This window comes from Pleurodeles waltl, chromosome 6, assembly GCF_031143425.1.
Source record: "Pleurodeles waltl isolate 20211129_DDA chromosome 6, aPleWal1.hap1.20221129, whole genome shotgun sequence".
Taxonomy (NCBI): domain Eukaryota; kingdom Metazoa; phylum Chordata; class Amphibia; order Caudata; family Salamandridae; genus Pleurodeles; species Pleurodeles waltl.
In genome coordinates, this window is record NC_090445.1 from 131702808 (window position 1) to 131727072 (window position 24265).

Below are 24265 nucleotides of genomic sequence, written 5' to 3' on the forward strand. Positions count from 1 at the left end.
TCGTTCACCGAAAAACCCAGGTCGAACAACAACTGGGTTGTTGACTGCAGATGATGCGACACAAGCTCCGGGGACTTGGCTTTGATCAACCAGTCGTCCAAGTAAGGGAATACTGCTATCCCCTTCCTTCTGAGTTCTGCCGCAACCACCGACATCACCTTCGTGAAGACTCGAGGTGCTGAAGTAAGACCAAACGGAAGGACCGCAAACTGATAGTGTTGCGATCCCACCACAAACCAGAGATACTTCCTGTGTGACTTGAGTATCGGGATATGAAAGTAAGCATCCTGCAAGTCGACAGACACCATCCAGTCTTCCATGTTCAACGCCAAAAGCACCTGTGCTAGGGTCAGCATCTTGAACTTTTCCTGCTTGAGGAACCAATTCAAGATCCTCAGGTCCAGAATTGGTCTCAAACGACCATCCTTCTTGGGAATCAGGAAATACCTTGAGTAAACTCCTCGACCCCTTTCCTGCTCCGGGACCAACTCCACCTCGCCCTTTGAAAGGAGGACTTGCACCTCCTGTTCTAGCAACAGGAGGTGTTCTTCTGAACAATACGAAGGGCGGGGCGGGATGAGGGGTGGGAACTCCCGAAAGGGAAGGGTGTAGCCTTTTCCCACAACACTGAGAACCCAAGTGTCCGATGTAACAGTCTTCCATTTGGTGAGAAAATGCTGTAATCTTCCCCCTACAGGAGAGGAGTGAGTGGGAAATGGTGGAAGCCTAAGGCTGCTTCCCCTGCTGCACCCCGCCAGAGGATGAGGAAGAGGCAGAGTGCTGCTGAGAGGCTCCTCTGGTGCGGACCCTACCTCTCCCCCTGAAAGATCTATAGGGATGGGAAGAAGCAGGTTGCTGATATCTCCCCCGAAAGGAAGAGGAGGAAGAGCCACGCCCAAATCCACGAAACCTCCTGAAGAATCTGGAAGAGGCCGTGGAAGAAGGAGCTTGGAGCCCTAACGACTTAGCCGTGGCCCTGCTTTCCTTAAAACGTTCCAAGGCCGAATCAGCCTTAGCTCCAAACAGTTTGTCCCCATCAAACGGGAGATCCAACAATGTGGACTGTACATCTGCCGAAAAGCCCGAGTTACGGAGCCAGGCCTGTCTCCTTGCCACCACAGTTGTGCCCATTGCCCTGGCTACCGAGTCGGTGGTATCCAGTCCCGTCTGGATAATTTGGGTCGCAGCAGCCTGGGCATTTGAGACAAGATCCAAAAGACCCTGGGGAAGCTCTGTAAACGAAGAGGAAATGTCATCCATCAGAGCATGAATATACCTCCCCAGGATACAGGTTGCATTGGTGGCTTTTAACGCCAGACTGCAGGACGAAAAAATCTTCTTCGACTGCGCCTCTAGCTTCTTTGAATCTCTGTCCCCAGGCACCGTCGGAAAAGAACCAGGCGCTGACTTGGACGAACAGGAGGCCTGCACCACCAAGCTCTCCGGCGTAGGGTGCCTAGATAGGAAACCAGAGTCAGTTGGAGCCGTCCGATACCTCCTGGCCACGGCTCTGTGAACTGCTGGGGAAGATGCCGGCCTCTTCCACACCTCTAACACCGGATCCAGCAGAGCGTCATTAAATGGTAACAGAGGCTCCGCCGCGGCTGAGGCCGGATGTAACACCTCTGTCAAAAGGTTTTGTTTTGCCTCCACCACCGGCAAAGGCAGGTCCAAAAAACTAGCTGCCTTCCGTACCACTGCATGAAAGGAAGCAGCCTCCTCAGTATATTCCCCCGGGGACGAAAGGTCCCACTCAGGGGAAGTGTCCAGCCCACTGGCCGACTCCAGTCCACGCAGCCCATCACCCGAGTCCTCTAGCTCTCCTTCCTCTAGGGCTCGTTGGTACTCCTGCTCTTCTAATACACGGAGAGCACGTCTCCTTGAATGAAGTCGTTGCTCAATACGCGGAGTCAACAATGCCTCCGCCGAAGTCGAAGATCGGCGCCGATCTTCAGAAGCCACCGACGCCGCATCCGGCGCCACAGGTAACTTCGGCGCCGACGGAAGAGCAGCTGAAGCAGATGGACCCACCGGAGTCACAGGCCGAAATCCCGACGTCGACGGGATGGAAATCCCCGGGGCCAATCCTTCTGAAGCCACCGGAGCGGCCACCGGCGCCGACACTGGCGCCGAGCCCACGTTCCCAAACGGGAGAAAGGGCATAAAGGGTGCCGGCCGAAGAGGCGCAGGATCACCCAAAGAAAAGGCCAAAGGCCCAGCCGGAGCACCCCCTGGAGCCATCTGTTGGAAGATGGCATACATCGCATTCAAGAATGCGGAACTATCGGCTCCAGGGGTGGGAAAAGCCGGATACTGGGGTGCCTGTCTCGGAGGCGACCCCGACGCCGGCCTCGGCGTCTGCGCCGGAGAAAACACTTGAGGCTCCAATACCTCAATCACCGACGCCTGTCCAGGTGAAGTTGGAGACGCCGGAGAGGGCAACGGCGTCGAAGGATGCGGCGTAACCGTGGGACTGACCTCCCATGTCCTTCGGCGCCGATCCGGAGACCTGGAACGAGTCTCCTTTGAATGACGCCGAGATTCTCTACGGCGCCGGGAGTCTCGATGACGCCGATGTCTTGGGGAAGAAGACTTCTTGTGATGTTTCTCCTTTGACTTGGCCATAAACAGCTTCGCCTCACGTTCCTTGAGGGCCTTTGGATTCATGTGCTGACATGAATCACAAGTCGAGACGTCGTGGTCGGAGCTCAAACACCAAAGGCAATCGGAATGAGGATCCGTCACCAACATCTTGCCTCCACACTCACGACAAGGCTTAAATCCAGACTTTCTCTGCGACATTATTTCCACAGCGAAAGACTACGCAGCAAGATATACACTGTAACCGCAAGAGTAACAGTTGCTCCCTCGAAGATAACCGTTTCGAATGCACGGAAAAAAGGGAACGGACGTCCGCACGTCGTCGAGGACCTCTTATTGCCTGTATGACGTCAGACGGCGTCGCGTGGGCTAGAGTGACGTCCTCGTCGACGTGCAGAGACTAGTAAGAAGATTTCCGTCGAATGCTGGCGCCATGGGAGTATTCATGAGGTGAGGAATCCACAGGTAGTTGTATCCATCAGAAACCTAGCCATCACAATTAGTGAAAATATCAACACTGATTGGCAGAAGCATGGAGACAACTGTTGTAACTGCCCTGAAAAAAGAGGATACTCTGCTGCCAGACTACTCCTACATGTAAAACCACAAGCCCACATCTCCCCTGCGGTGGGACCCTACATTGGTTATCGAATGCCAGAAGATCTACCTTCAACCTGCTTTGCATCATCCACAAAGCAATACATTGAAAAGGACCACTTTTCATCAAGAATAAAATCACCAAATACATGTAACAAAGTACTTTCCCTCCAGATTGGCACCCCGTCTCAAAACCCCAGCATACAAGAAGAAAACATGGGTGGTCCATCATTCTCTGTTCAAGCAGCCAAACTATGGAATTCATTACCCCAGACTTAAGATACACAGATAATTACCTTATCTTCAGAAAACTACTCAAGAGTTGGCTCTTTCCTACATAATCATCATATTCAAACACAAATGTACAGCATATGCCTGTGTATGTAAACATTTATAATTTGATTATATGTATGTGCTTAGATATGTGCATTTTTTGTACATATATACACACACACAACCTATGGTTTAAAAATATATAGATATTCTTTAGGTCTGCTTGACAAATGAATATATTGCTCATGATTAAAATATATATATTTTATGCTTAAGATGTATACAGGTCACTGCATAGTTTTCATGTAAGTTTTTTGATGAGATGCTTATGGGTCTCTGTTTTATTTTATCACAAAATGTAAATATGATTGCAACAATTGTATCTAAAAGTGCTTCACTACCGGGATAGAGGAAAATATAAAAATAAAATAAACACACAAAATTATAAAAATATACAAATCAATTAGCTACACATACTGCAACAATTGAAAGTCTGTGTTTCTATCTATTTAGCCACACATGGGACTTTATATCTTGATATATTATCTTCGTTATACATATATACCCTTTCTATGTAGGTATGTGTCTATATTACTTTACTACTACTGTAGAAGAAATAAAACTTCAACTCTCTCCAATGCACTACTGAATGTCTCATTCTATACCTCTCTCAATATATCCTCTACGCCCACTCCGACTCATCCCAAACCCATTATACTACTATGCTCTCCCAAATATCCATTTCAAGACTCTCCCCTCCACTGTCCTTCTTGGATCACCCAAAACCTCTTTCCGCTACTACAGTCTCCCAAACAACTCCTTCTAGATTCTTCCCTCATGTATCTCTCTTTTGAGTCATTCCAAACCTCATTTTACAACTATGATCGCCCTAGTCCCTTTCTAAACTCTTACTTCCTCTATCCCTCCTTTGACTCATCCCAAGCCTCACCTTACTAATAGGATCTCTCAAATAACACTTTAAAGACTATTCCCTCCTCTAACCCTCCATTATCCTATTCAATCAAACTAACATACTCACATGCCCACCGCTCAAATTAACAACTTATATTTCCCTATACTAATTCATCACTAATCTTTTTTGGGTTCCGGAGTAGCGTGCTACTTGCCGAAAAGCACTTTAACGCCTTGTCAGGGTTAGTAAAGTGTTACAGAAATACAATTACAATACAAGTTATCAGCAACATACAAATGAAAACAATTCTAGCTGATGCTGGCTGTACACCAAACAGAGCATGACTGCCACAAGCATGCTGCCCTTAAAGAGTTAAATCATCTCATCACATACTGTATGGTCACCAACAAACATAAGTATGGTGGCTAATGTGATGACAAACAGCACTGATAAAATGTGTAAAAGGCAGCATAGTCAACTAAATGAACAATTTAATTCCCAATTATTGGTGTAAGAATGTGAAAAAGACTGAGCCTGACTACCTCACATGAACACCCCTCACCTGGGCAAGGCAGACCTCTCTGACGACCTTGCCACCTTCTTCCACCCAAAACATTAAGGACATTTACGAAGGCTTCAAGAACCAAAAACTACCTGCACCATCCACAAATAGCACCAAGGACCCAGCACCACACCAGATCCTGAACTCCTGTACCCCCATCACTTAAGAGGACATCCAAAGACTCATGAACTCCATCCACTTGAGAGCACCCTCAGGTTCTGTGCCCTCATCACGTCTTCAACCTGGCCATCGCCACCATAGCATCTGAGCTCTGCCGAACTATGCCACCTACCCATCAGACTGGAAGCACGCCAACATCATCCTGATACTCAACAAACCCACCACCAAATCAAGGAGGCTGAGAAACTACAGACCCATCTCTCTGCTCCCTTTCCCAGTCAAAGTAACGGAAAAGGCTGTCAACTAGCAACTCAACAAAATCGAGACACACCAAATCCTAAACCCACCCCTATCCGCTTTCAGGAGCGACCAGAGCACCAAAACAGCCCTTCTAGCAGCCACCCATGACATAGGCACTATACTAGACCACGGAGGTACGGCCGCACTCATCCTCCTCGACTTCTTCACCGCATTCTTAACAGTCTCCCACTCCAAACTCTGTGCCAGACTCCACAACGAAAGCATCCACAATGAAGCACTGGAATGGATAAGATCCTTCCTCACCAGAAGAACACAGTGTGTCAGACTACCGCCATTTGCATCAGAACCCAGGGATATTTGCTGCGGAGTGCCCGAAGGATCATCACTTAGCCCAACGTTTTTCAACATCTCATGGCCAGCTAGCCAAGATCATCAAACAACGCTGGCTAAACATAGCCTCCTACGCCAATACCCACCTGATCCTCTCCCTGTCCGACGACCTTGTAAAGGCCAAGAGACATTTCCACAAAGGGATGAGGGCAGTCACCGCCTAGATGGAAGTCAGCTGCCTCAAACTCAACTCAGACAAAATGGAGATCCTCGTAATTGTCTCCACCCCTTCCACCTTGAACGACCACTGGCAGCCTACCGCACTGGGAAATGCCCCCGGTCCCACGGACCACACACGCAATCTGGGCATCATCCTGGACTCTTCTCTATCCATAACCCACGAAGTCAACGCTGTCTCATCATCATGCTTCCACACCCTCTGACTTCTTCGAAAGAACCTTAAGTGGATCCCCTCTGACACGAAGAAAACAGTCACCCATGCACTCATCATTAGCAAACTGGACTATGGCAACAAACTCTATGCGGCATCACCAAACAACTGCAATCAAGAATACAAAGAATCCAGAATGCATCAGCCAGACTCACCTTGGACATCCCCCAACACAGGCACATCTCCTCCTACATCAGAGACCTAAACTGACTCCCAGTCAAGAAGCGCATCACCTAAACTCCGGATCCACACCTAAAAGGCACTATACAACATAAGACCGGCATACCTCAACCACCACCTCACTTTCTACGTACCCAACAGACAACTCTGGTCTTCCCAGCTTGCCCTTACAGCCATTCCCAATATCTGAAAAAGCACAGCAGGAGGAAGATTCCTACCTCGCAGTCTGGACTTGGAACACGCTACCTCTCAAACTCACACAGAGCGCATCACTGAAGCAGTTCAGAAAGATCCTCAAGACCTGACTTTTCAACTCAGCAGCATGTCCACAAACAGCGCCTTGAGATCCTATGGGTGATTAGATGCACTTTAGAAATCACAGATTGATTGAATTATCTGAAGTGCCCAATGGATCGACTTACGGATGTAACAATCAGAGTTAAAATGGATGTGCCAACTCATTATCATGCTGGGTATTTAAGAAAACACAACTGTAGTATTAATACAAACATGAAACATTCTGCGCTCTCCATGATACCCCTGAACTGCTTACACTGTCAACTAACAGTCTGCAACTTTTCTTTAATGGCATCAGGCCTGATTCCACTGGAAAGCCACCTATCACAACCCAAAATCAAAACTAGGCTCAAGGCCTGCGCCCTTTCAAAGGCATACTACGCTAATTTTTTCAGGCGCCAACAAAACAATTATAAAAAATACAGAATACAACCAGGAAGGAGCTGCCAACCAAACATGCTGACCCACCCAAAAATGATGCTGGATTATAATTGAGGCTTACCACTAGATTTTTACAGACTGGCACGTGGTAACCTGTTAGAACATGTGACACTAACTCATAATTGAAAAGGTGCCATGCTGTAATTCAAGAAGAGCGTATAACATGCCCTTCGAAACCCACTGTACTATTTCACGGGCCCCTTCTGACCAGGGGTGCGCAGAAATGCACACAAATTCACCCTCAGTGTGAGGTCGAAAGGCAGAAGAAAAAGAAATCTGCGAGCCATTAATGTGCCCACCCAGCACTGCAATTACACCACTGTGTGAGAAACAACAGGAAAAACACATGAGCGAGCACAGAAAGTGGCGGGCAACAAAGAGCAATGCAGGGGTAAAGAAGTACACGAGGGAGAAGCTCTCAAACACATTGAGTGCTGAAAGTATGGCGTGCTGAACACAAAATAAATAATTTACCTTACAGACCTGAGATGGACACAGATTGAAAAAAACAGTACCACATAAGCGCACATCTTAAAAATTGGAAAGCGGGTCTGGGAGGGGTTCAACTAACGCTAAAGGTAGACAGTGTCAAATGGACTAGAGAGCAAAGCGGGTGGAAAACAGAAGAGCAAGAGAAAGCAATACAGCGGTGAGACAACAACATGGGAAGCAATGGTCAACAGAAGTACTAAGCAAGAGAGCACAGAGAATGACAGGGGTGTAGAGAGAAGCAAAGAGACAGCTCAAAACATGCACTTTTGTGGAAAGCTTATTGAGAAAGGAAAACAAATAGTTCCTGTGAAGCGAGCACCCCAAGAAAGATAGCAGCAGTCTATCAGAGATGTGGCGGAAAGGCAATGCTTCACAGGAGGGACAAACCCAAGCAGAAGGATAATACAACTAAAGCCAACCAATAGAAAGCAAGGAAATATACATTTCAAAAGACAAAGCCAATGGTCAGAATTGGAAGGAATGTATTCTTAGGTCAGCTTCTGGCCTATCCCCAAAAAGAAATTTCACAGCCAGCCAGCTGTCCTGTCTGCTCGGCTTCAACCTTATAAGTAACCCAAATGAGCTGGATATCCAGTCAAATACTTGTTTTTATGAAAAAGTCGTATTTTAATAAGTACACTAACATCTAGAGACAATACACTAATAATCATCAGAGTCTCTTAGGGAAAACATGTTAGTGTTGCCCTTGGTGGTATCCCTAAACTGCTCGGTCCCTTGTAGTAGAGCTGGTTATCCCCACTCAGTAATAAACACATATTTCAGATGTGCCCTATGCTAGTCCCCAAAGTCTAAGTTTGGCCTTAAGAATAAACCAAGGGCATATCTATGCGCCGAGTTGTGCAAGTCCCCGGCAGGCATGACAGCATTAAATAATCTTTCCCGATTGGATGGCAGCCAGTAAGTGCAGGAATAATGGGATGTGTCTTTGTTGGATCTGGACTTCCATGCTGAGGATATGCAACCTCTCGCAGTCTTTGGACGGACGGCCTGTATTGGGCGTCATTTGCTCAGCTCCTTTGACAATCAGTAGGTGTTCTTTACAGCCACCTTGATACAGAGGATCAAACATCCATATGTATGGGTACTGATTGCCAGGTAATAACTAGAGATGTTCTTCAAGGTTGTCTCTACTTTCCAATCAACTGCATCTTGACAGGGTATATTTCCACCATTGCTGCAGAAACTCCCCCACTGAATATCGTCATGACATGAAGTGTGGCTTGGATGCCTTTACAGGCACACTTCACCCACATATGAACCCTCTTTCGAGGATCGAGGGGGAGGCAAAGTCCCAGGTTACAAGTAGATGTACCAGTTTGTCATTTGTCCTTGCAAATCTAATTGCCCCTAAACTTGGAGAAATCCCATTTTAGTTCACTGAATCTGGGAGATCAATATCTGCCCACATACATCACCCATTGTACCCCTTTCAATCAAGGGTGACAAATATACAGTGTAAACCTAGACTGGAAGCAAAGGAGTGCAGAACCATGAACGAGGGCCCAATAGTAAAATACAGATTGTTTACAACGAAGCTGGTAACCGGCAGGTACTACTGTGCATGTGGGGGAAGTGGGGTAATGCCCCTCTAACAGATGTAACTTCCACTCAACTACACGAGGATGGAGCAGTTCTGATGTAGACAGGGAGATTGTTTTAGATTACTGGCATGCAGCAGATGGTCTGCCATCTAGATTTTGCCTCTTGCACTTATATCTCCAGTCTGGCAACGTCACGCCTCCTCGTGTGGGGCTGGCCACCAGAGATAGTTAGTTTTTGCCCACATTTATCAAGGTATTCATTCTGATGGACTTGGGCATGATACAGTTTGTATTTAAAATGATATACGCCTAGAGGGTGGCTAACTGCCGTTGCTTCAGCCTCGGAGTGATTGGTTTGAACTTCAAGCTCTAAATGAGCTGTGCCACCAAGTTCAGAATGTTTTAAGGGTGCCAGGGTGCTGCCTGGTAGGTCAGTAAGCAATGTGCTGCCATCCAGGTGGCAAAGGACCAGAGCTCCCATTATGTAGCTGAAATCAGTTTCTGAAAGAAACCGTTTCGCTTTCTTTAGGAAGAGGTGCTGGGACATTGCTGTTTTGGTTGTTCTGGTAATGTGTTGCGATCACATTTGTGGTAACTGAGCATTTTTGGTCCAGGCTTCTGCAGCCTTAGGAAATCTCTAATCCATTCAAGATCAGCAACTTTTTTTTTTTTTTTTTACACAAATGTGTTTCCTTTCTTTCTTCTATGGCTACTAAACGTTTCTTTAATCTATGATCAATAGCCCAGCTTAGGTGTCGACATGCAGTCTACAAAAGCACAACTTAACCACGCACAGACTGATGAATAGTTGTCCTCAACCATAGTATGAAAGACTACTATGATTCAAGAGTATAATTACCAAAAGAAAAGCAAGAGAAGGTATAATGCCACTGAACTTAAGAATTTTTGTAAACCGAAAATGTAGCCCCTACCCTTACTTTTTTAAATAAGCAGAGGTGATTGATTTAGTAATAGTTTCCCCACATAAAAAGAATGTTCTCTGAGTTTGTGTAAACTCCCTCACAGAGTACGACATGGAGCACATCGGCTCTCCTTAATGTGGTTAAAGATGGACACAATTAAGCCTCAGTACAATACACAACTTGCTATCAGCAGCTAACAGCGAATCAAACTCATTGGATTACTTGATGCTGACATCATGCTCAATGAACCCCTTAATAGTACTCATTGTGACTGAGAGTAGCACAAATATTGCATTCCATAACTTACTGCAAACAATGCTAAGGTTAGAGCTCCGCATCGAATAATGTCTGAGAAGGAACATTTCGATTCTCAGGAGCAAGCACCCAGGTAACATTTTGAATTGGAGTTCTGTTCCTCTTACTGTAGAAAGGCAGGAGTACTATGATTTTTTGCAGCACTTTCATTCCGATTAAGAGTCTCATCAGACCATAAAAATATTATTTTATTAAGCTGCTATGTCACATAAATATAAAGATATACTTTCGCCAGAAAGACTAGCTCCAGATCAGATAGCAGCAACAGCAGATTGGCTACTCGTTGCACCATGGTTCATTTCCCATCAATCCACACATATCAGCAGAGCAGTACCAGGGGCAGACTACTGCCTATCTTCTACCTCCTATTAATTTTCTTAGAAATTATACCTTTGTTGGGGGAGAATGAATCTCATTGGAAGATCGAAATGGACTGTTACACCGCATAGACAGTAAAAGTCGGTGACTAGTGACTATCACAGAAGAAAACATTTGTTGTCAATTTAAAAAAAAAACTAGGAAGCTATATTTAGCGAACCAAATTGATTCTGCCGAAAATTCAACTAAAGAACTATATAAAGTTCTTAATTCCTTTACCAAGCCACTAGCGTGTATCCATAAGATCCAGCCTTCCCAAGTATTATGCATTTCCCTCGCTTCTCACTTTGAGGATAAAATAAATAATATCTATTCAAACTTTGCCGCCTTTATGGAATAAGTTACTAAGCCTCTGGAACTTAATAAGTATGCGTCAATGAGCTCTTACTGTTTGGAGCAGTTTTCTGTTTTTTCATATGAACAAATCCAGCAGACTCTTAACTCTGCTAAATCGGGATCCCGTCTAGACATATGCCCTCCCAAGATTACATCTTCTTCAGCTAATATTTTAGCCCCTGCAGTGGTTTCTCTCTTTAATTCATCTGTTATTAACGGAAAAATTCCAGCAGCCTGGAAAGCAGCTGTAGTGATTCCAATCCAGAACACAGCCAAAATGCATTCCGATGACTAAAGCAACTATTGCCCGGTTTCGCTACTTCCATTACTGGGCAAGCTACTGGAAGGCCTAATAAATAAACAGCTAATGGAGTCCTTAGAATTCAAACAGCTCCTGGACCCCTCACAGTCTGGCTTCCGCCCTTTTCACAGCACTAAGAATACCTTGGTAGCGGTGGTGGACCATATTAGATATGTACTAGACACCAAATGCCCTATCATGCTTGTTTGATAAGATTTGTCTGCAGCTTTTGATAACGTGGCACACTCCCACCTGATATCAAGGCTGATGGTGTTTGGCATAATCAGGCCAGCACTACAGTGGTTAAAGGACTTCCTTTCAAATAGAACACAACTGGTTATCTTAGACTCTTAAGTCACACACTGTTCACCTGGATAAGGGAGTCCCTCCGGGCTCATGTCTCAGTCCTACTTTATTTACTATGTATATAGCAGCTTTGGCAAAATTAGTCACACAGTTCAGCTTAGAAATCTAGTCAAATGCAGACGACGACCAATTGTTACTGTCTTTCGATGTTGAACTTTCCAAAGTGAAAGAACTTTTCAGTTCGGGCCTTGGGGCTATCGCTGACTGGATGACAGTAAATTGTCTCCAGCTCAACGCAAGTAAAACTGAGATCTTCTGTTGGTGGCCTTTGGAACTTGGCACCCCTCCCACTCCCACCACTGTGGTAAAGTATCTTGGTGTCCACTTAGATCTATCCCTTACCATATCCGACCATGTACAGAAAACTATGTTTTTTTTGTTTCCACCTACTCTTCTCCCTTCCTCTTCTAGGAAAACGCTGATTCAGGTTTTAATCTGGAGCTGCCTGGATTACGGTAACGCCTTGTATACTTCTATGGATGAGACTTGCTGACCAAGCTACAGGTGGGTACAGAATAAAGCAGGGCGCCTTATTTGTAATGCGCCTGCAAGAACATCAGTTTCTCTTCTACTGTGTTCTCTTGACTGGTTACCAGTTCGCAGTAGGATTACTTTTAAAATCTTCTGCATTACTCACAGAACTTTGATTTGTAAGGGACCACAATATCTATCCTCGAGGCTTTTTACCTGCTGCCCTATCAGAAATCTGCAATCTCGTGACAAAATGTTGCTTACGGTTCCCAGAGTAAATAGTACCAGGATGGGCAGCAGATCTTTCTCATATAATGAATGCTCTTCCAATTTAATTTTGCTAATGCACTGATCATCTTACATTTGGGAAACTTCTTAAAACAGTTCTGCTTCATTAGTATTATGTACCCCTTATGCTTCAACTAATGAGCCAACGTGCTAAGATACTCCTTTGGGGGTGAGTCATGCACGGTGTAAGTAACATTATAACATTTGCATGCATGTTGATTGTAACAGCTATAGACTTTGCCACCTACTCTAGGAAGCTGGCCTGGTGTGTAGTGAGTACCTATAGTATTGTCACCTTATACCACTACCAGGTATCCCCTTATTAGTGAAGTGTATCTAGAAGCCAGGCTCTCTAGAGGTAGCTGTGGATGAGCAGCCAAGGCTTATCCAGGAGACATGCAAAGTTCATGCAATACCACTGTATTCACACAGCACTCACAAACATGAAAGAACCATACAGTGTTATAAAAATAAATGTGCTTTATTTTAGTGGCACAAGTACTAAAATACTAGATAGGTAACTCTCCAATAGGAGGTACCTAAACACACTATATATGTACAGTAACAATCAGGAATAGGCATAAAAAGCAATAGAAAACAGGGAAAAGCAATAGGCAATACTGAAGGCCTAGGGAGAGACCAAATCATATACTAAGAAAGTAGAATGCGAAGGTCGGGTCCCCACCCAGGGAAGTGGAATCTGTAGAGGGGAGCTGGAGGTACTAGGAAACCCCAAAGGTAAGTAATGAAGTCCCCCCCAGGATATTGCAAGACCCTGATAAAATGCAAGAAACCAAATATGGATATTGGAAAAGGAAGACCTGGAAAAGAAGGGGACCAAGTGCAGTTCCAGCTGGAGTGTCCGGTGGTGGCAGGAGCCACTACCCACCCGTCTGTGGATGCAGGAGTTGATCGATGGGGAGAAGAAGATGGTCAGCAATGCAGCACTGGAGCATATGAAGAGTTCCTGGGTGATGTAGTTGACGTCCCAACCCGAATTAAGGATTGCAGTCAGTCAGTGGTGTGGAAAAACCAACAACAACACTTGGTAAAGGCAAATGTCAGGTTGGAGGAAAAGTGGAGCTGTCAGGGACCAGCAAGGTCCAGGGGGGGACTCAACCCACGGGGGCATCCCAGGCAACCCTCAGTAGTGCAGAGAGTCCAAATAAGAAGCAGCAGCCCCCACAGAAGCCCCACAGGCAAGAAACTCAAGAGTTGCAGAGGCCCACGTAGCACACCTGAGAAGAGGTTCCACGTTCCAGGAGAAGCATGCAGAGGGCTGTGCGTCACAGGAAAGAGTGCTAGGGGTTGGGGCTACACAGAGCCTGAAGATCCCTTGGAGGATATACCAACAAGCCTTGGTAGCTGCAAGAGATGTGGTGCACTGGGGTACTGTCCTGTGTGTGAAGGCAAGGGCTATCCTCCACTAAAGATGGTTAGCTGGCAGAGAGGATCAAGGGGACCACTCATGACCACCAATCTGCGGATGCAGACTCCTTGTAAGATTCCTTCTTGTGCAGGCTAAAGAATTGCTACCCTCAGAGGATGCACAGCCAAGGAAATGTTGCAGTTGCTGGAAGGAGCTGGAGAAACAATGCTGCAGGGCGAAGACGTTGCTGTATTGGCAGATTGTACATTCCTGTGGAGTCCGGTAGTGGTTCCAGTAGTCAGAAGTCGAAGTAAACAGTACAGAGGAGTCCTGCTGGAGTCTTGCCCATGTAATCTGAAGTCCCACGCAAGAGGGAGACCCTAAATAGCCCTGGAAGGGTTGTTAGACACCTAGCCAGGTGACCACCTATCAGGAGGGGGCTCTGATGTCACCTGCCTGATCTGGCCATTTAGATGCTCCCAGAGGCCTCTGCCCACCTTGGATTCAAGATGGCAGAGCCCAGGGGCCATCTGGAGGACTACTGGGCACCACCCTCGGGGTGGTGATGGACAGAGGAGTGGTCACTCCCTTTCCATTGTCCAGTTTCACGCCAGAGCAGGGACTGGGGGTCCCTGAACCGGTGCAGACTGGTTTATGCAGAGAGTGAACCAAATGTGCCCTTCAAAGCATACCAGTGGCTAGGGGAGGCTACCCTTCCCAAGCCATGTATCACCTATTTCCAAAGGCAGACGGTGTTGCCTCCCTCTCCCAAAGGAAATCCTTTGGTCTGCCTTTTTGGGCTTGAGCTGTCAAGCAGCAGGAGGGCAGAAACCCATCTGAGGGGTGGCAGCAGCTTAGGCTGCCCGGAAAACCCCAGAAAGCTGGTAGGAGTAATGTTGGGGGACCTATAAGGAGCCCCCAGAGTCTTTGGAATCATACTTCCAATACGGTCAACAGTATTGGGGTATGATTCAGACATGTTTGATACCAAACATGACCCGGTTCAGAGTTACCATTATATAGCTGAACATAGGTAGTGACCTATGTCCAGTACACGCATAAAATGGCATTCCCGCACTCTCGAAGTCCATGAAAACGAAACTGGAGTTCATGGGGGCACCTCTGCTTCTGCAGGGGGGCCCTCACACACAGGTACCTGCACCCTGCCATCTAGGCTAGTAGGGCCTACCATAGGTGTGACTTACAGTGACCTGGTGCAGTGACCTGTAGTGAAAAGGGTGCATGCACCCTTTCACACAGGCTGCAATGGCAGGCCTGCAGATACACTTTGCATAGGATCCCCATTGGTGGCATAATACATGCAGCAGCCCATGGGGGACCCCTGGTGCGCCAATGCCCTGGGTACAATATACGAGGGATTTATAAGGGGGCACCAGTATGCCAAATGTGGGGTGTTTGTGGTCCAAGCAACCAAGTTTAAAGGGAGAGAGCACAGTCACTGGGGTCCTGGTTAGCAGGGTCCCAGTCAACACAGTCAAAAACATATTGACAACAGGCAAAATGTGAGGGTAACCATGCCAGAAAGAGGGTACTTTCCTACACCTACCATAATGGAGTGGCAGTTATCTTGGTATAGATCATTATGACTAAGATTTCTGTCATTATTAAATAGTCCCATGTGTGGCTAATCTAACAAAAAGTTGTGCTTCGCTGTAGAGGCCGTGAATCTTTACAGAATAAGAAATGAAATACCTAAAATCATGTTTAAGGGATTCTTGTACAGATCTGTACAATGCATTTTCTTGTTCAAATAATAGCCAGAGGAACTTCTGGATAGCATGCGACCTCCTGAGAATGTAGGCAGGGCACACGCCCTAAAAACAGAAGTGGGGGGACTTACCAAGTCAGGCGGTATCCAAGTGGCATCATGGCGTGTGACATCACGCCATGTGACATTGCATGTGGAATCACACAGAGTGGCATCACAAGAAGTGACATCAAATCTTAAGACTTCACACATATTTAGCAGGTCTATCATGAGTACATTTCAGCACATGACAATATTTAACAAATTAGGTTTTGTGTCAGGGTTGTGACAGAAAAAGTGATGCAACCCCAACGCAAAATCTGTGCCTCAAATTTTACATATATATTTTTTTTTACTCTGACAAAAAGAAATTGGAAACAAGGAGAAACGTACCAGTAAATATGTAAAACTTAATAGGTTTCAAAGTGTGCATTTTAAAATATTATGGGGTTGAGGTACCTGTCGCAGAGATCTTCGTGTGCCAACTAAATCTCAGGGAATAATAATAATGATTACATAACTCTGGAGATTAACGTATTTGCCAGAGAGATCTGTGTTTTGTCTAGTCCCAGTTTTGAATCAAAGTAACATAGTAGATTAATATTTCCCTTTCAGAGTAAATTATGTAAAATGCACTATTTTTATTTCATTTAAATGGGTAAGTGGGTTACTACTTTCAACACCGAGATCCTTTTGTTACTTGCAGTTCATAAATTGTAAGACACAGTAAGCTATGAAGTACGTCACTCCTACACCTTGTAACCCTGTCTTATGCTACACATCCTGTAGTGATTTACACACATGATTTATTGTCAAAGCATAATATGTACATGTGATGTAAAGCGTTCTTACACCCTGCTTTGGAATGAGTAGCGCTAAAGCGCTATAAAAGAAATGTAAAAAAACAGTGGTATTTAAATCTTTACTTATGTAAATACTGGGACAGACCAACACATCTGACGTTCTTACAGTGCATGCTTATGTCTTATACACAGGGTCTGAACAAAGCCAAAAACATCCCTCTCAAGTATCCGTGAAGAGATAATATGAGTGCCTTTGTTTCCCTACCCTTGCCTTAAGGTGTTGAGGATCCTGATAGCTCCCAGCAAGGATACTTTAACAAGAGGACGCCTGATGGCCCCTTAACTAACTGACAACCCCCTTCCCCGCCTGCACGTCTCTGCTCGGAACGAAAGCAGACAACCTCCAGGCGCTGCTGAATGTATCCCGATATCTACAAGTTACACCGGGACAAACTTAGCATATTTTTGTGGGGCCACATTCTTTGCAGGGCAGATGGAGTCCACCCTGTGAAAAAAGTGGGTAGACGCCATCTGCCCTCGACTTCAGCCCTGTATGTAGGTGATGCTCCACGTTTTGCCTCTCAATAACTGCCAGAATCCTCAAGATTACACCTTGACAACAAGTGAACTTTAGTTTGGACACCTCGGGAGTTAGATGCTAGTCTATTATTTAATTAAACCTAACAGGAAGCATCTCTTAGACTAGGCTGTGGACAACAGCTTAAAACATTAAGTTCACACAAAAGAAAAACACAAGTTCTCACCTGAGCCAACTGGTCTTCGGCCAACACATTTCCCCTTTCCTTATACTTAGCCTAAAAATGAAACGTAAAAGAGAATGTGTTCATAGGGTTTATCAGTCATAGCTGGACCAAAGTGCAAATACTGATGAAGCAAAAAGAAGCCTGTCTGTCACACTTCATAGCGCTCCTTCACCTTCAATTACAGGACTCTGCGACTACAAATGGGAAAAAAGCACAAGTCCTTAAGCACACTCACCCATAAACATTATATCACAGTGGTCTTCCTAGACTGAACTAGTTTTTATTTTACCAGTGGTAAGTGCAGCTACTCACCAAATTAAGAAAGTGGGCACTGCACATGTCAGTGGTAAGATTTGGAAGTGAGGCACACACGGTTTGTCTGGGTACATATCCATACAAACGAGCTGTTAGTGGTGGACAAGAGCAGAGGTAAAATGTTCCTCTCTACAAGTCACACTTGGGAGCCAGTGTTTGAGTAAGGCATTGGATAAATATGGTGCTAAATAGCCCTCTCGTGTAACACAAAAAGGCTCAACTAGACGCAGGGAGCTGGAAACCCCCTTTGGTGTCATCCCTCAAGTAATACAGTCAGTGGATGAGTCAGGAGATGGAAACGTATGGGTGAGAGTTGGCTGTCCCAATGTCATTTTGGGAATTAGTGGCTGCGTCGGGCACACATAGGTGGTAAGGGAACATGCATGTGACACGCAGTCAGCAACTTGGGGCCTGATTTAGAGTTTAGCAGACGGGGTTATTCGGTCAGAAAACAGTCACGTTTATGACTGAGTAACCCGTCGGCCAAACTTTGAATCAGGAGCTAAGTCTGAAGTTTGACATGTGAGGTAGTGAGCGGTATCTCCTACGGTAGGTACCCCAGGGATCAGTGGCTGAGTCGGTATCCTCATGGTCACATACAGGGCGACAGTCATGAGCTGAAAACACAATAGTGAGCAGGCTATTCTTCAGCCCATATAGGAAGTCGGTGCTCCAGTGAGGTGTTGGATACAAAAGGTGATAAATGGCCCTACTCAGGTTAGAGAAAAAAAGCGTCAGACTATGGGGTCGTACATGCTCGATGTTGTTCGTTGGCTCAGGGTGCAAAGTCGCTTGAATGGTGCGCCCTGTTATTTATGTGCAACATTGGCTGCTACTGTGTCAAATCTCAGAAACAGTTCAAGGCTGCCAGTGGGTGCGGTGTCTGGTTATGGTTCTCACTCTGCGACGGGACTCCCGACTTCAATGCAATACTCGTCTCCCTTCGTTTTTCATGCTGAGTAAAGACCAGTACCCCATGCCCGTTCAACACGTTTATGAAGATCGTGGCTATGAACGGAGAGATCCTGCAGATGAAGGCCACTTGCTACCAGCAGACCCACGTGAGTGTGTATTGCCTGGTGCGCTCTGCTCTTGTATCATAACACATGGCTTCAGGGCATGTTTCCGCATTTTACCACTTACAACATTCATACCCACATAGGCACATACATAGCACAGTGACCCACGCAAATAGCTTTTAACTCATTTTTTTGGAATGCCCGATTTCAACTGCGCTTCAATTTCTGTGATGACTGACACACAGACTCCAGCATTGCGAGACAGCCCTCGCTCCGACATCCTCGTCACCAGAATCCCCTGAGAAACTATGCCCCTGCTCCATCTTCGCTGACACAAGTACTCTCATTCGACTAGGAGAGTTCCAATATCAAATAGAGAACGTTTTAGTACGGAGTACCGATTAATTTCTGGCCATTTAAAGCACTGCACTTTCCTTTACACAAACCTATTTCCGAACTAAAGAGTGAATGCAATACCTACTAACCACGAACAACCAAATCCCATGACACACTATTAAATGATAGTTCCCTCAGTTTCGCACAGATGACGATAGTACTACAGTGCACGACAATGGCTAAACTTGCTATCCAAATTACGCAAGATAAGTGATTTCAAACAATGTGAAAAGCAATCTCTGTTGCTGGCTCGCCTTCTCCTGTCTTGGATTTACTGTTTTGAGGGTCACGATGCCTGGAACAATTGTCAGATTCTGACTGGAGGTGTGTCTTGGAGAGAGGGACGAAATAATGACAATGACTTCAGAATGTGCGGATTAGACACGTTTACGTTTACCAGTATACGGCCCTTACTTCTGCTAGCTTCTTCTTGGCGATAGCACCAGCCCCAACCCCGCGCCGGTGCATCGTTAACCGTACTGTATACAGCCTACTGCCCAAGCCGGAAGTATACTGAATGTAAACCATGGACGACGTAAGCAGCCCGCGACAGGCACGGAACGTCACTAGAGAGGCTGAGCCAATGACAGAGAGCAGATGCTGAACTGTGCGATGGAAATAGAAAGAGGGTACAACTCGTTTAGAAAGAATGGACGCTCCCACAAAGTATTACGAGGAATAATAAGGGACAGAAAGCAAGGAGTATTGCATTTTATTACAGATCTAGTTGGGCCTTTGTTGCAGAATGCAGGTTTCTGTAATCATACATCGTGGAACAGTTTACTAAAGTATTCTCTATTATTTTATAGTGTAAGTTCGTCTTTTAACGGTGTTTGGTGGTTTTGAAATTCTATCGCATACACACGAGACAGCCTCGCAGTAATCCTCACAAATATAAAATGTTGGCCTTATTGTGAACACACAAGGCACATTAAAGTTGTCATCATGTTCAGGTATATGGTAAGGCGTGGAAACGCTCAATTTTGGAGGGCACACGACAGCCGTGGGGAGAGCCGAAACAGAGCTGAGCAACCCATCTAACTCGGCCGTAAGGGCCAAACCACGAGCCACCAGAGCCATCAAAAATGTAAATCTGGCAACACGTGTAAGGATAAACTACAATAACACTTTCTAAAAATATATATATATTTTTAAAACAAATTATTTTAATTACTAATATGACTGAATTGGTTGATATTTACTGAATATTTTTTTTAAACCTGAAGCACTCGGGAATGCCCATCTGCCTTGAAATCGTTATCACGAGTTACCGAAACGTGTCAGTCATGTTTTCTGTTTACATGGCCTACATTGTTAATAAATGTGAAGCAAGATTAGTGTATATTACTTATGCAAACTAGATTTTTTGTACAGATAGACCCTGAACTGAATTATGCGAAGGCGCTGTCATGATACACAGTAAATTAAAGCAGGGCTGGATCACATAATTTGGTCAAGTGGTAAAGCTGGGGTTTATGGGTCAGTCTAAATCTGCAGTAAAAGATGGGCCTTTTTGGAGTACTGTACAGGGAGAAGAAGGAGGGGGCTGGATGAGTTGTGGCCTAGCGACCACACCTGTCTACTTTAGAACCACAGAAGAGGACTCAAATCCAAGCTCCGACTCAATTCTGTGGTTCTGAGTGAACCATCTAACTTAATTGTGTTAATAAAGACGTATCTGATTCTCATGTAAAGCACCCCGGGTCAGTTCATGTATTAAGGACTGTCGCATATGAGGAAATGATCTCTTGACATGGATACAAACTGTCTTATTTCACTCACAATAAAGCGTCCCTCAAAGTGTCACAAATAAGGCTTAAAATGTCAAACATAATTGCACTTCACACATGGGCATGTTGCACATAAGCAAACAACACTTGACAGCTGTGTGTGACCAGGTTTGAAATTGTGCAACTCAGCCACTGTAGGTTTACATCCTTGTTGTACCATACCATGTGCTATAATGTAAGTTCTGTTTTATGTGTAATTTGATTTACAGTGCTGTAACTTTAATAGTTTTGGTTTGTATGGAGCTAGCTTCTACTTCAAGGCTAATTGCATTCTCATTTGGCATGTTATATTTTGATTGTGTTGTTCGTGGCCCATGCTGCCGCCCGCATCAGTCCCTCATTGGTTGTTCAGATTTCAGTAGGTACTTGATGACTGAGGACAGGCTGGGTCCTTCCATGTTACTTCTCATTTTCAAATATAAAACCAGAAACGTACATCCGCTTGCCAACATTTGCTGATGGGTGAATACTTTTGGGGCCCTCAGTGTCTCCAACTGCCATTTTCATTTTCGGATCATCCAGGCAGACAATTGGCTTCTGCATCAACAACAAATCCATTACACCAGAGGTCTTCCAACTTTTTTTACCCTAAGCTTCTTCTCCCAAAATGTTTTGAAGTCGGGTCTCACCCTCCAAAACTTTATGGAAAGAGTGGAAGAAGTGAAAGGGAAAGGGCTGAGCACAGGGGTGGTTTGCAGGAGATCATTTCCTGGGTACTTTTCCAGTACCATAGCCAAACTAAATGTGAGACTTATAGATGAGAAATACATTGAAATACCTGAAATATACAAAAAACACTACTCCCATTATTTGGGGTCTTGTGAACTCCTCACACTCTTCGGCCCCAATGCAACTGCACCTTATCCACTAAAAACAGCTGCAGCCCTGAGTAGCAAGCTATCCCTTCTACTTCTTTCAACTCTTTCCTGCCAAGCCTGGCCATCACTCCAATTTTGAAACAAACTGTCCCTTTCATTAGTTTGGTGCCCAAAGCAACCCTGGTACAACAAGGGTGCATCGAGCCCTAATACAAGATGATATGTTATGATGGTAAAAACAGCCACAATAGGGGTTTAATTGGGCCCTCACACCACCGCCCCCGTGACACTGCACATGCAGCACCAACGATATCTACTCCTCTGCCCACACGAATGGACCATTACTGCTACGCCTGAGGCCCAAAGCAGGCTGTTGGCCCCTTTCTGTTAAAAAAACAGGAAAAGTCCCTCATTCTCCTACCCCCACTGTTTTTGGGACCTGTTTGCTGTGTATCAAGGGGGCTTGGGCCCCAATGCTAACAAGGAAATTGAGTGATCCCTCACCATTGTTAAAGTGCCAGTGCACCTACTGCACTAATGGTAGTGATGGCATTGAAAACATATTAGCAATAATTTCTCAAAACCTTCTTCATGGCATCTGTTTTGCTTTACTAATGTCTGAGCTGAAACACTCATGCACTGACAAAAATCTCTGTAATGCGCTTCTTAGTCCAAAGAAGATATTTATTATTTCACTTAGCAAAGTTCGTAAAAAGAGATTAACATGCTGAAAGCACACATTTAACAATGGTCACAGCAATTAAATTAAAACATGTACAAATGATTCTCCACTGCAGTATACACAGCAAATATATGTATCTATATTAAAATGCAAAGTAAATAATGAATAACAAAATTTGCATCACCATGAGGCAAGGGTGCAACTACTTAATCTCCCTCCTATTCAGCATCAGATCGCCAGATCCCAGAATCGATCAAGGAGAGAGAGATCAATTATCCTCACAGGAAGGATGACACACACCAGCGTCCTGCATATGCCTGAGATATGCAAACACTCTCTCTCCCAGGTCCATCTGGTCTCGTCCTCTTATACTTTGAACAAACAAGAAAGTAAAATTCTAGAACCACCCTCTCACTACAGAAGTGTATTTATTCAAAAAGTGCTGATTGCTTTAGGCCAGCTTTGAAAATAACACGCCGGGACTTGACCACAATCCCAAGGTGGCAATTCAAAACAAGACCGTTCCCTGCTGTCTGAGTACATTCTTATCAGCCTAAGCCCTTGGTGGGAAAGAACACGAACAATAAAAACATGAGCACAGTACAACTTAGAAAACTACTTTCAGCTTTTAATGTGGCGGTGGCTAATGCTAAAATAAAATCAATAGGCAAAATGAAGCTGGTGGTCACTAATGTGATGGTGTGTTGCTAGGCTAAGTGCAAAGTGGAGTCAGTGGTCAAAACATAAATATCGTAATACTCCACCCTTTTGACCAATGACTCATATACTCTATAGTCCTAAAATCAACTTCTTTTTTTTCTTTTAAAACATTACAAGCAAATTAGGTATGCATTGTACACAGCAACATAATGAAATGACAAGAGCAATCACTATGAAGCAATGGAAGTGGGATTAATTTATTGATATTATAAACAGTAAAACCAGGCACACCTACAATAAAAAGACTGACGCTTATATATTCCTGATTGGATAATAACTGATTGAATAGTGTCTCTAGGATAACAAGTTGGTATAGAGTTAGATGGAAACAGCATGAGTCCTAATCATATAAAGGTACACGGTCCACCTTTAATGTTTGCTGGAATCTAAGTAAAAGTGAGGTTTCCTTACGAGAATAGTCAGCCAACTGGCAACTTTGACATGCTTAATGTGACTAGCAGCAGTCATCAGGTGATAACAAGCTATGTTGTTTGTTCAATTAGAAATGCAATCAAACAGGTTGATAGGACATCCATGGTACTCTGCATTATTCCCATGCAGAACTTTGATCTATGAAGCACAATTTGTTCCACATGGATCCATAGGTATTGCTCTTCAAAAGCAGTAGGGGTGTTGTGCAATGTAATTGATCAATCAGGTTCAGGTTGGGGGTGCTTATCTCACCCAACTGCACACGCCCAAAGGGAGACCATACGGCACACTCATGGTCAGAGGCAAGTCGTAGTATGATCTGTAAAAGAAACAAGTATGATCTTTCTTGCAAATAACATTTGTCAGCTGAAATGTGCTCCCCTTTTTCTTTCCTTGTTTTATGATCAGCAGAGCATTATTAGGGCCATTGGCTATAATTTCTGCAGGTTTTGGAGGGCCATTTGGAAATTCTACCCACACCTTAGCACCAGGGTTTTTGTCAATTGAACCCAAACCTCCTTTTCCTTGTACTGTCAGAAGAGCTGGGGCAGTCCCCTTCCTCACCAATCCTCCATACACTGGACTTATGACAAGTTGGGCAATTTTGTAAGCATGTAGGTCAAGACCTGCAAATACTGGTGTGGCTCTGTAAGAAGCCAAAGCTCCATGTTTTATTTCCCTGTACACAATGGTGTTGGTGGCAAAATATGGTTGTATCAGGGGAGTTTCAACATTTTTTAATGGTCTGTTATTCATAATCTGGAGGGCTTCAGTTGAATGCTCTCTCCAGTTTTTCAAAGTCCCACCAAATAATGTTTTAGTCTAGAACCCCAGGGGCACTCCTGATCTTCTTTGTGTTTGCCACCTGCTCCAATCTACATATTGTCCCTGGATAGTTACATGCAACACAATGTCTCCTTCCTGCACTGTC

General features: G+C 44.9%; 1 protein-coding gene across 1 annotated transcript in view; it reads right to left on the minus strand.

Moving 5' to 3' along the window:
- SNF8 (SNF8 subunit of ESCRT-II) overlaps nt 1-19448 on the minus strand; it is a 109406-nt gene extending 89958 nt beyond the window's left edge. The window contains exons 1-2 of the mRNA XM_069237575.1: nt 19307-19448; nt 17163-17213 (exon numbers count right to left, since the gene is read on the minus strand). Coding sequence (XP_069093676.1) covers nt 17163-17213; nt 19307-19420 — 165 coding nt within the window. The 5' untranslated portion in view covers nt 19421-19448. The remainder of the gene's footprint in view (nt 1-17162; nt 17214-19306) is intronic.
- Between the last annotated feature and the right edge of the window lie 4817 nt (nt 19449-24265).